Source organism: Rhinoraja longicauda, unplaced genomic scaffold (assembly GCF_053455715.1).
Source record: "Rhinoraja longicauda isolate Sanriku21f unplaced genomic scaffold, sRhiLon1.1 Scf000778, whole genome shotgun sequence".
In the NCBI taxonomy this organism is placed as follows: domain Eukaryota; kingdom Metazoa; phylum Chordata; class Chondrichthyes; order Rajiformes; family Arhynchobatidae; genus Rhinoraja; species Rhinoraja longicauda.
In genome coordinates, this window is record NW_027601994.1 from 42009 (window position 1) to 56000 (window position 13992).

Below are 13992 nucleotides of genomic sequence, written 5' to 3' on the forward strand. Positions count from 1 at the left end.
GGGGAGAGTGAGAGTGGCGGTGGGGGAGGAGAGAATGGGGGGGTGGGGGGAGGAGAGATTGTGGATAAGGGGGGTCGTGGGGAAAGGGGAGGTGGGGGAGAATGGGAGTGGGCTCCTCAGTCACACCCTCTCCCCTTCCCTGTCCCCCCTCTGCGAGGAATGGGCCCACCTGGTCTAGTATTACCTAAATATCACGTTTCTTAGAATGATAATCACAGAGAGAAAGGGCGCTTAAAAGATGTCAAATCAAACATTGGTCATCTCCTAATCATTCCCAAGGTACAATGAGGGATTGGAGAAGAGGGAAATAGAACATAGAACAGGCCTTTCGCCCCATGATAACCCTCTCCAAAGCTTCTGCATCTTACTGCAAATAAATCTTATTGACTACAGTACAATCATCACACGTTCAAAATATTACCCAAATTTTGCAGAGATAATTGGCTCTTTGCTTATGGTGCAATACCATTATTAAAGGAGGGGTAATGAAGTAATAGCCTATCAATATTTAACAGAAACTTGGACAGGTACACAGATTGGAAAGGTTTAGAAGGTTATGTGCCAAATGGGGCAAATGGGACTAGCACAGATGGGCCAGATAACGAGTGGGCCAAAGGGCCGGTTTCCATGCTCTAGAACTCTAATAAAGAATAGAACAGCATCAATTTCTCAAGGACCATCGGGATTGAGCAGCAAGTGTCAGTTTATCCAATAGTGCCTACATCTCTAAAATAAGGAGCATTTTTTTAAAATCTTGCAACGGACAATTATTTAACTCTAATTTTTAAAACTCCTAATGCATTCACTTAAGGCACTCTTTGCCAGTATCCATGACATGGCAGGCCTGAATTCAACAAAATAAACTGCAAGGTAACACATTGTACTAACAGAATTCCTGACTTTAGTCTGGTGTTTTTATGACACAAGTCCTGCCAAATACCACAAAAGTTCGTAAGTGATAGGAGCAGAATTAGGCCATTCGGCCTGTCAAGTCGCCATTCAATCATGGCTGATCTATCTTTCCCTCTCAACCCCATTCTCCTGCCTTCTCCCTATAACCCCTGACACCCGTACCATTCGAAACTCTATCTATCTCTGCCTAAAAATATCCGCTGACTGCCTCCACAGCCTTCTGTGGCACTGAATTCCACAGAAGCACCACCCTCTGACTAAAGAAATTCCTCCTCATTTCCTTCCTAGAGGAACGTCCTTTAATTCTGAGAATATGACCTCTGGTCCTCGACTCTCCCACTAGCGGAAACAACCTCTCCACATCCACTCTATCCAGACAAGGGAGGGCAAACCCACATCATCCCCAATTACATCTCAGCTGCCATGTAAAATAAATTTGCAGAAAATAGAAAATTGGTCAGATGGTTTCTTTTTGATTAAGGAATGGTGCATGGGGCTTGTAAAAGTACATTTTTCTCCCAAGCGATGGGAGAATGTGCTCATTTTTCACTTTTTTTTAATGAGAGCAAGTGCACATGTTTTCATTGCGGGAATGCAAATGATGCTCGACAACCGTTCTGAGTCTTCCCAGTGGCGAGGCTGTTCACTGCCCAAACCTGCAGAGCTCTATCTGCCTGGAGACATAATTAGTAACGATGAAAACTGCAATGGAATTGAATTACAGGCTACTCTGAAAATAAGTACAGCATCATTAATGAAAAGAAAACATTGTCAGGCTGTGCAGCTTAATTTCATTAACAATTTAGGCCAAGTTATTGTGGGGAACTCCTCTGCCTCAACTCCTGCATACCAAGAACTTTATTCATATCACAGATTTAATGTTTTCATAATCAGAGTCATACCTCAAAGAAACACGCCTTCGTACCAGCTTGTACATGCCAGGAAGATGTCTCATCTAAGCTCGCCCCATTTGCCTGCTTTGGCTCACATCCCTCCACACCTTTACTGTCCATGTACCTGTCTGAGTGTCTTTTAATTGCTGTTTATTACATGCCTCAACTACTCTGGCAGCTCGTTCCACCACACCACGCTGTGTGAAAAGTTGCCACTCGGGTTCCTATTAAGTCTTTCTCCTCTCACCTTTATCCTCTGGTTCTTAATTCCCCTACTCTGGGTAAAAGACTATGCATTCGCCCCTTCTATTCCCCTCATGATTTTATACATCTCTATAAGATTAACCCTCAGCCTCCTGCTCTCCAAGGAATAAAGTCCTAGCCTGCCCAATCTTTCCCTATAGCTCAGGTCCTCGAGTCCTGGAAAAATACTTGTAAGTCTTCTCTGCACTTTTTCCAGCTTAATGACATCCAGGGTGACCAAAACTGAACACAAAACTCAAAATGCAACCTCACCAACCTCACCAAAAATGGAGTAAAAGTGTCTTTAGAATTTAATGGCGGCATACTCACCGAAATGCAACCTCGCCAACCTTACACAACTGGAACATAATGTCCCAACTTATATATTCAATACCCTGACTGATGAAGGCCGACTGATGAAGACCTTCTTTACCACCCTATCTATCTGTGACACTAATTTCAGGGAGCAATGTACCTGTACTCCTAGATCCCTCGGCTCTGCAACACTTTCCCCAAAGAAAAGCAGAAAATCTTTTGCACTCACTTAAAAAAATCTTATCTTGTTGTAACATGAATGCATTTTAAAACTATATGGACTGAAAACACTGTAATCTGCAGTATTTATGTTCCATACTCTCAAGCTTTCATGAGGGGAACATGGTACTTCTCTGCTTTAAACATTTTGAAAAATGGGAGTGCAATTATTTGCATTCTGTACCTTTCAAAGCATAGCGTAGCTTGGACAATATATTTGGGAAAAGGGTGCAAAATACACAGACTACTTCATAACTCAAATTTATTAAAAAATGGAGTAAAAGTGTCTTCAGAATTTAATGGCGGCACACCAATTGCGTTGACTGAAAAGTTGGTCTGAAATCTTGTTTCACGAAAAGGAGGTGGAAGCTCAATTGCTTTGGACAGAGGTTGATAGGTCTTTAAATATAAATGGAATCAAGGGAGATGGCACTGGAGATCAGCCTTGATTTTACCAAATGGCACAACAGAAATGAGGGATTGAATGCCCACCTTATGTTTCTATACCAAATGAACCAAAATCAAAGTGGATATAAAATACAGACAACTTTGTCTATTCTGTGTTGAACAGATTATATCAGCCATTTGGATTTTTTTTTCAAAATTCATATAAATTCATGTTGTATTGAATAATACCAGGTGTTAATGCAAATACAGTAGAGCCAGTAATCAAATAAGGATTGTGCTAATTAACGTTTACACATTTCTAATTGTTGTCAAAGCTATTTCTGGTGTTCCTTTCTCAGAGTAGAGCTGGCAAGCTGGATTTTCAGAATTTGAGGACTTTCAGCCCATTTTTCAATGGTAAACAGTCAGAACCGTTTTCTTAGGATGAAAATACCAAATTCACGAAGCCATAGCTTCAGGGTGAGAGGGGCAAAGTTTAATGGAGATGTGTGGGGCAACTTTTTCTTTACACTGGTGGTTAATGCCTGGAACCCGCTGCCAGGGGTGGTAATGGGGACAGATGTGAGAGTGGCATTTAAGAGGCTTTTGTTCAGGCACATGGATATGCAGGGAATGAGGGGTGGGGTATGGATTACGTGCAGGCAGATAAGAGCTGATCTTGGCTTCATGTTCAGCACAGACACAGTGGGCCGAAGGGACTGTTCTTGTGCTGTTCTCTGTTCTATTTCAAATTTACATTTCTACCACATTTTATCTCCGGTCCAAAGCATATTTCCTGTTAATTCCTGTTTTGACTTAAGAGTGCAGTATCCTCAGATGTTTTCTCTCCACCTTTCTTTGGTGGTAATTAGTAGGCCAGCACTCTGTGGCCGAAAGGGAAACGGAGATTAGGCATTTCTTGAGAATGCTATCCATGAGTGGCACATACCAGCCCTTAACGCACTACAATGCGATACATCTTTCACATGCTTTGAGATGACAGCACATTCAGTTCATTTTGCACAGCGAAAAGCCAATAGCCCTCCAATTAGCTATTTATATTGGCCTCCATTCTACGAGGTCCACACACATTTTGAGAAAAATGGGAAATAATGAATTATTCATGAATAAAGGGGCATCGCTGTAACTTAAAATTGTAAGAAAGACATGATTTTTATTCAGAGCTCTACAAAGAACTTAATAAATAAATAGTAGCAGGGATTTTTTTTTAAGCCCAATGAGTAAAACCGTTTTAGCCTGATACAATTTTGCAAGTTCCTGTTTGGACTGCAATTTTAAATTTAATCAGCTATAATTCCAATGAATCCAAGTCCTCTTTCATTTTCCCTTACTAGTACAGCTTATTCAGTAAGAATCACGGCTAAATATAAACAAATTGATCCAATGCTTCTCATGCAATTACAGTCATTTGTATTTTTGTCGTATAAATAATGATTGGAAGAATATGTTTATTACACTTCACCGTACAGCCGAATGACATTTCTCATTCTGTGTCCCTCTCAGCTATCTTTCACAATTAACAGTAAATTCCATTGCTTTCTGCAGCAGCCTGCCACGACATAAATAAAACATTGCAGTAGTGAACTGCCAACTTTGATTTATACAATGCACTGCAGTAAAATTGATGAAGTTTTTGTTATACTTCCGTAACTTTGGAGGAATTAGCATGTGCGTCCAACACCCACACAGCAAGGTAGCAAGCACCAGCTTGCTAACACAGCGTCTGGCAATGTAGATAAATAAAGTCTTTAAATACTTGGACGGTTCTGGTTATAATATAAGCTGTGGTACAATAGGAATGCCGAGCTCTGGTTCTAAAGGGGAAGATGTTGTCCAATTCCCTAAAATGACAAGCGAACATTTATTCAGTATATCATTCCTTCCTGCTCGATCTGTCCAGTTGTGTAGATAATAAGTAAAATTTTAATTCACAAACCTCATAATTTGTCTAATTCAATTTTTTTTATAAAGGCAACACTAAAGGGCATGGGGTCAAGGAAAGAGCGTTGACGTTGCGGCCCTGTTTCCACCAATCTTTCCACCACCATGCACGAGAAGAACAAGAAGCGCAAGACGGCATTGCATTCAGATGCCGAGAAGTGCCTTCAGCTCTATCTGAACAATTTGTAATATTGTGATGTGGACTCGATAAGGAGACTAAAGATGACCAGCAATATTTAGACCTTAAAAAATCCAGTATTTCACAATGCTCTCTCAGTGGTCATTCAATTGTGTTTATATCCAATTAAATATTCACAATTAAATGAATAAGCTGTGTGCATTCAATACAATTCATAGTAAAATCTGATTAAATTGTCAACATTTGATCAACTGCCATTTGCTTGTTAAAAAATATGGATTCAAAACGATGTCACTTTCACTGTTTTTATATAACCTTTTCACAACACAAATTATCTATTGCACAAACACATCTCTGATTCAGAAACAAGAATTAAAGCTTTGATGCTGAATTTTGTGTGTTAATATCCTCCAAGGCCTCAGTAAAATGCCCCACATGCAAAAAACTTACAGTATTTAATGCATTAACTGTAGTGTCATCTCGAGATGCTGCAAGGCAGCCATCTTCTGTTGATCCACCATCACACATGCCTGCAAAGGCAGCCATACTCCTGCATAAGAACACATGCTGTATTACTGACAGTGCAAACCGTATATTTATATATATTTTTTAAATTATCAAAACGGCAAAAAACCGACATAATAGTAATTATCCAACTGAAATTCTATGATACGTGTTTTTGGCATTTACAATTAATCAAGCAATTAAACAACTTGTGCGAGGCAATGTTATTGCAGCAACATGACTGACATCTTACATAATTTTGTGACTCACTTCGAAAAAATATGTTTACCATTCCGTTATTCAAACAGGTAAATTGATGTATCTACAGATACAATTAATCGGCATATGTACATTTGAGCAATTGCTTCCATATTGTTTTCATAACATGACATCCAATTCAAGCCTAAAATTATTTCAATAGGAATTTTCAACAGTCCCTAGAGTATCTCTATAACATTTTAATTAATGCAAGCAAATTTAATTTTTGTGCAAACGATGGAATCAGAAATAAGATTCCAAGGGATTGCACAGGAATAAGATTCCAAGGGATTAACATTACTACTATTGAGAAACTCAACAATTTCCTTCAATTCCAACCAAAATTAATTCTAAGCATTCAAACTATTACTCATTAGTACTTTGAATAAAAAAATAGGATAACAAGGTGCATGAAACTTTATGTCTCTTTCAGAATGCATCTTAGCCACAAGGTATGTCCATTTCCCTTCTCTCACAAGGCAGCACCGAGAATCCCTTCCAAGGCTGTTCTTCATCCCAATGGTCAATGATTATTTTTTGCTCATCACTTCTCTCCACAGAGGTTATCACAATTCCATGTTTGTGCCTGACTCTTCAGTTGAGATAGTGACATTATCATATGGAGCAATGTGCTATAAACTGTGTTAATTACCCCTCCTCGTCTGAAGTCGAATCATAAAGATCATGGAAATTTTTTGAATGGCACAGGTTTGTTCAGCCAATTGCCAGTCAAAAAATAGAGCTACCCAACTTAGTTCCATCTTCTGGCATTGGATCTTTAATCTTCCAATTCACATCCCAGTGTTTTCTAAATGTGAAGAGGGTTTCTGCCACTGCCAGTCTATGAGATGATGAATTCCAGAACTGTGACCACCTACTGGGTGAAAGAAGTTTTCCCTCAGCACCCACTTATTCCTCCTATTGATTACTTTTAATCTCTCTATCTGCTTCCCCCCCACCCCCCACCCCACCCCCATGTGTTAAAGTCTAGTATAACATATCAACAGCCTACTTTACTATGAAATGTTACTATGAAATGCATCACATCTGAACCTACCAAGTCAATGATTAGTAATCAAGCACAAAAGCTCAAGGCTTCCCTTGAGCTCTCCCACATCCAGGTGCCCAGAAGAAATTGATGCTTCCACAGCATTTGTCAAACAGATCAGTGCAACCCTTCTCCTTTGTGTTGTTTAGTTTCAAACTGGATGCTGAACTGTTATCTTTTCCTTACGTAATGCCACTAAAATAATGCCAATCCCTTCAGTGCCCAATGTCCTTGTTAATTTGGTCAGCCTTTATTCTCGCCCCTTGCCCCTTTCCTCTATCCCTCTGCACATTACTACCAGTAGGCTCTTTGGAGTGCCAAAGATAATAATCACAATAAATTCTACTTCCTGCATGCTTCAAAGACAGTGAGTTGGAACAAGCAGAGGGTAATCCAGGTCTTCACAGTGCTGCATGGACTCATGTTTTTAGTTGCACATGGATGCAGAAAGGCATCGACAGAGGACACCACTCGGGCCATGCACTTTGTTACTGATGAGACAGTATACGATATGGATAGGGAGCACTTCAGAATGGGTTTAGGTGGAGATAAAACATCTTAAAAAACAGCAGAATAGTTTTCTTTAACCCATGATCATATTGGAACCTGACCGTGAAAACGTTTGATTATTTTTTTCCTCATATGTATTTGAAGCACTTGCATTCTCTGAACCAGTTAATGGGAGGGATCAGGCTTCCAGCGCCGTCTTACCTGGCCGCTCTCAAGTACATCAGAAGCTCGCAATCATTGACACCGGGTGTCCAAACCAGCTCCTCGTGTTCTGTGACCATCTCACCAGTGGACAGGGGAAGAGGCTTCAATTCTGGAAGTTTTGCCTGATAAGAGGGAACATTTAATTGGAATTATATTTCAACAGTATCAATAGTTCAACCATAAAGAAGATAGCCCAGAGCAAAGACAATATTAAACAGTTTCTTTCCCAGGGATGTAAAAACAGGTGTACAAAGAGTAAGCCAAGACATTGAAGAGAACAAAACCATTAGTGCAATGGGCAAGGGTCCTAAATCGGAAATATATCATCATCACTTTCTCCAAGGGAATCAAGGATGAGTAATAAATGCTGCTGATGTGAGCCATGCTTACATTATGAAATATATGTAAATAATAAATATTTACCTCACAACTCTTGCTCCAGTAAATGTATGACCTCCTAGGTGTTATCTCATAGAAAACATAGAAAACACAGAAAATAGGTGCAGGAGTAGGCCATTCGGCCCTTCGAGCCTGCACCGTCATTCAATATGATCATGGCTGATCATCCAGCTCAGTAACCTGTACCTGCCTTCTCTCCATACCCCCTGATCCCTTTAGCCACAAGGGCCACATCTAACTCCCTCTTAAATATAGCCAATGAACTGGCCTCAACTACCTTCTGTGGCAGAGAATTCCACAGACTCACCACTCTCTGTGTGAAGAAATGTTTTCACATCTCGGTCCTAAAAGACTTCCCCCTTATCCTTAAGCTGTGACCCCTGGTTCTGGACTTCCCCAACATCGGGAACAATCTTCCCGCATTTAGCCTCTCCAACCCAGCTCCCATTTCTTCACCTGAGCTGCCAATTTTCACCATTTTATGGGAATGGCTGGCAATCAGTGTCCACTGCATTCCCTCCCATCATGTCTACCTGCAGAACCTGATTCTGTTATCCCTCCTCTCTCCACCCCCCCCCCCCCCCCCCCCACCCCACCCCCACTCTGCCACCCATCTGCATCTTTAATTCCCACCATGTTTGTTGTGATGAAGTCATCTTTGTTGCAGGACAAACCAGAGCCTACAAAATGCATTTCTTTTTTCTCAGCCATGGATTACCTTCCAACAGAATTATTAGGTTTCAACTGTGGCCACATTATTTCTTGCACTTCAGTTCTCACTCCCTTTCTCCTTGCAGAACAAGGGTAGGATACCCTTGACCTCGCTTTTCTGCTTAACCAGCTTGAACAATTATCCGCTCTAATTCCCAATGCCACCAGGGTGAAACACCTTGACCTTTTCTACCCCTTCTGCCTTGCAAGCGGACCATTCCCTCTGGCAACTTTGGGTCACGTTTCTACCTCTACTAAAAAACAACTCCTCCATTCTTTGACAGCCTCTTCTGAAAGTGTAGATGATGTAACTTCTAGCTATCACTCCCCACCATCCAGACACACTTCACATGTGAAGCAGTGATTTAGACAGAATTTCAATTTCTTATTACTGCAATAGGTTCTCGTTACTTTAGTTTCTCCACACTGGGGACACCAAAGGCAGAACATCACAGCTCAGTTCACAAGCATGACTTCCAGCTTCAAGCTGCCCGTCATTTTAATTCTCTGCCTTATTCCCACGATGACCTCTCTCTCCTCAGCCTCCAACAATGTCCCAATGTAGGTCAATGCAGGCTTGAGGAACAACATCTCACACTGCAACTGAGCATGTTGCAGCGTTCCTAGCACAAGATTCAGCTCACAAATTACAAATAATGTTATATCCCACATCTTCCACCCCATATTTCCAGCTTTCCCTCCACCTTTCGTTGGTGATTTCAGGTACGTATTCTGCAGACTGAGCTATTGCGCCCTTACTCCTCGTATCGCCAGCACCTTTTACCTGCACTATTGTTGCTTTTGTCTTACAATTTCTCCTCTTTTTTTTTTTTTGCATTTCCCTTTTGTTCTTTCCTTCCACCCTCTGCCTTTTGGCATCATAAAGCTAGTTTTAACACTATTTCTTCACAGTTCCAATGAAAGAACAGCAAACTGAAACATTAGGAAACATTAGTTGTTCCTCTCTGCAGAGATGCTGTCCAACTTGAGTACTTGCAGCATTTTCCAATTTTATTTCAATTTTCTAACATTGGTTACACTTAATTTTGCTATACTGCTACAGAATCCTTACCGTAGATCGTACAATAAACCCTTATAATAAGCGACCATAGGTGTCTTTTATTGCCGATTGTTTGCTATAACTGAGTAAAGTATTATCATTGTATAAGTAGTAGAAATAAATAACTGCAGTTGATGATTAATACACAAAAGGACACAAAGTGTTGGAGCAACTCAGCAGGTCAGGCAGCATCTGAACAACATGGATAGGCTATGTTTCAGCTCGAGACCTTTCTTCAGACTCTTGGTCTGGAATTGGGCATGGAATCGAGGTGAGTTGACGGCCCCAGCCTGCTGGCGGCCGGGGAAGAAGCGGGGATCGGTGGAGTTAATGGTCGTAGCCCATCCGTGGCTGGAGTACGGGTAAGGATCGGCGGTGGTGGTGGCAGGCGTGGCTTGGAAACGGCCGGGGAAGCTGTGTGGGCCAGTGATGGCAGCAGTGGAGGGGCTTGCCAGGGAGGGGCTGCGAGTGGCAGGGGCCGGCGGCACGAGCAGGGGTGGTATGGGCAGCCGTCGGTAGATCAGTTATAAAGAGGCCCGTTAAAACAAGGGTTTACTGTAGTGTATACATTGCTAGATACACACTTGCTTCGCCATATTGCCCATGCGTTGAGAGTTCCCATGCAAATATCAAGAAAGTCAACTTGGAACCTATTTCTCTACACACTGTACACTACATTACTTGCTGACAGGCTTTGTATGTTGGTAGGTTGATGTTTTACAATTGGCCCACCAATGACAGAAGGTTGACACAAGGAACTGCAGATGCTGGAATCTTGAGCAAAACACAAAGTACAGGAGTAACTCAGCGGGTCAGACAACGTCTGTAAAAGGAATAGACAGACAAAGCTGCGGGTCAGGACCCTTCTTCAGAAGGTTGCCCACAATAACAGTTACATCTCAGCCTTCTACTGTACCTCGGAATGCAATGGCAAACAACTGAACTCAAAATCATCAGAGGCCTAATTGTTTAGTTTCTCCCGATCAATGGTCAACATGTTTGTGTGCCACATAAATGTCATTAGCTTGATCAAGCAAAAGAGTAAACAATATATCACTAAGGTCTGACTCGATGTGCTTGCTTTAGAGGGCAAATGCATCAACAGTGCTGTTTCTAAAACAAGGGCCACAACACTTCCCAAAAACAACTTTTCAACTAAATTGGTTGGCTTCTTTGGCAAGGTGAGGTTAAATGTTATATTGTCTAAACCACAAAGTATGACTACAAAAAGATGACAAAAAGCATTGAAACTGAGTGCTTTGTTCTATTTTTACAAAACCACTGTCATTTTTAGTGCACTCAATCATCAAACACTTAAGATTTTTTTTTAAACAGCACGATTTTAAGATAGCTAAAGAAATCTCAAATATATGACAATATCAATTTTTCTAAAGAACAAAAGATTATGTAAAACAGTATTAGAGATCAATGCAATATGTTTTATCCATTTTGTTTTCTTTTGGACTATGAATGAAAGCATGAAAAAATTTGGAACAATGCTCGATATTCCCATGAGTTGACTGAAATAATTTCCAGTGCAAGGCAAGATGGTTGTGAAGATAGACACAAAATGCTGGAGTAACTCAGCAGGACAGGCATCATCACTGGCAAGAAGGAATGGGTGACCTTTTGGGTCAAGACCCTTCTTCAGACTGAGGCTTGCTTAGAGTAAAACTGGGACAACATTTAGGCATGACATTATAACTTGTACTTGTGCCACACAAGTGCCAAGCCATGACCATCTCCAGCCATGAATTTTACAATCATCCCATGCTATGTGATATGTTTAATCATGGGATCATCACCGAATGTCTTTTGGATCATCATTACAATAAAAATAGGTTTAGCATACAACAGAGAATGAGCCACCCCTCAAACCATTTCCACGATTGAAAAGGTGCAGGCCATGAGTCTATTGGTACTTCCAAGAAAAGGTGACGGGGGAGACCATAGGAACTGAGTGGTCTTTCAACACAGACTCCAGAAACGGTCGGCAAGGTGCCTGAAGCCTTGAGACGTACACCTTGCCCACCACTCAATACCAGCCTTCCACACTGAGCCAGGGTAGAGTCATCATTGCAGGATTCACATCAGGCTCCCAACAACACCCTGGTATCAAGGGCAGCAGAGTACAGCCGATTGGAATTGTCCTTTTAAAGTACAGTGGGGTAATTAAGAGTCTTCATACTCCAGAGCTTAGCATGCTAAAATAAATCTGCATTTACTCAAATACACTGTAGTGTCAAGATATCAGGATATATATCAGGATACTCAAATACACTATAAGTGAATAAAAAAACCTCAAAGAAAACAATGATTTTGGAAACATGATAGAAATTGCTGAACATACTCAGGCAACCACTGCGAATAAGAAACTGGGATAAATGTTTCTGATGAAAGGTTAGTGGCCCGATACAACTGCTTTGCTCTCCACTGACACTGCCGAACCTTCAGAGCATTTTCTGCTTTTATGTTGCCTCAGCTGAAATCAGCTAACTCAGCTCAGAGCAGGATTCAAAAAGCAGCCTTCCAGTTTATATCAAAGTCTCCTTACCAACCAAGTCATCAGGGAGCTTTAAAGAGCGAGAACTTGTTATTTGTTTTCCTGAGGTTTTCTTGCAAACATTTTGTTTTATAACAGCCATATGATGCAACTTTAAGTGACTTGCACAATGCCAACACAATAGAAATTTTCTCTGCATGGCTTCTCCATGTAGCGGGTGAACGAAAGGAGCATTATGCCTCAGGCAACATGGAAATGGTTAGCGTACAGTCTCCAAGAGTGCAGTGTGATTACTCGCAACCTGCCAGAAAATATACTTTCCGGTATCTTGTTAAAATTATTTATGGAATTGAGTGCTTGCTTGGCACCAAGGCTGCAATATCATTGTGGAAGGGCTGAACTGGGCTGTGTTCTGTAGGTGAGCCTGACTATGGAAATAGACTATGATCCAGAAACTGCTGTGATCAGCTTATTAATTGATTGATTGAATTGAATGAAAGGTACGAGCATAGAAACAGGCTCTTTGTCTCACTGATACCATGCCAACCGTCAAGAACCGGTTCACACTAGTTCTGGTTTCCCACTTTCGCATCCACCCCCTACATATTATCGACAATTTGCTACGGCCAATTAACCCACAAAGCCGCCCATCTTTGGAATGTGGGAGCACCCGGAGGAAACTTCTACGGTCACAGGGAAAACATGAAAGCTCCTGCAGATAGGACCCGAGGTCAGGATCGAACACGGGTCTAACAGCTGTGCCACCTCTTTTGCAAATGTACATTTGCAATTTGCAACATTTGCCACTTTACTTGGTGGCAAACACATATCAGCTTAGAGAAGGATAAGTCTCATTGTGCTAATCCCTCATTCAGGAGGTCCAATTTAAGTTGCCATCTTAAATCCAATAAAGTAACAAGTAGAAATTTACAAAACAAGTAGCACGTCTTAGGCTGGCATTTAAACCCTGAAGTGCTGCAATTTTTTACCTCCAACTTAATCTTTCTAATCTTTCTTAACCCCAAAACACCCACCTCAGAAGGACTGCTGAGGCTGCGATAAAATATTTCAACAGCAAAAAATGAACACTTTCGTTAAGTAAATATGTTAAGGATAACTGAATCAAGACTGGACGGAGTTAAGATATTGTTCAGCGATGATGTAAATGAATGGGGAAACAAGGTCCTCCAAATATCTCGTCCTTTTGTTGTATTATATATGCTATTAAAAATGTGAATGCACGATCCCCATCATGATCGATACTGTCCACATTAGCTGAGAATAATTGGGCATCGCAAACAACAACCCTGTAGGATGGGAAATGCTACACTTTCACATTATCACTAAGGCAGCGACCAACCTAGTCTCAATGAGATGAGTAGGAGACCGTGCTGGGGACTGCCCCAGGCACAGCTGAAACCTGACAGAGTTACAACACAGGGACTAGGTGTGTGCTAGGCAGTAGAATCAGCATGCTGGAGATGGAGGGAAGTAATCCTTCGAGGAATAGATCAGAACAAACACAAAATCAAAGGCAAAGTAAAAGCGATCTGTAACAAGCTGGACAGAACTAAGGAAGGACAGAAGTTCCATGTAAAAGTGCATGTCCTGCACATGGTGATCAAGCTCTTTCAGAGGTTTCTCCGCTCCAACCTCCTTCACATGGGGTCAAATGGTGAAACACAAACTTGCTAAGTTTTGTCAGGATTCACACAAATTGGATTA

General features: G+C 41.3%; 1 protein-coding gene across 1 annotated transcript in view; it reads right to left on the minus strand.

Annotated features, from left to right (window-relative positions):
• Positions 1-7716, minus strand: part of LOC144591269 (arginine-glutamic acid dipeptide repeats protein-like) — a gene marked incomplete at both ends in the record, with an annotated part of 42935 nt that extends 35219 nt beyond the window's left edge. The window contains 2 exons of the mRNA XM_078395537.1: positions 5521-5620; positions 7592-7716. Of these exons, the coding sequence (XP_078251663.1) occupies positions 5521-5620; positions 7592-7716 (225 nt within the window). The remainder of the gene's footprint in view (positions 1-5520; positions 5621-7591) is intronic.
• Positions 7717-13992: the final 6276 nt, after the last annotated feature.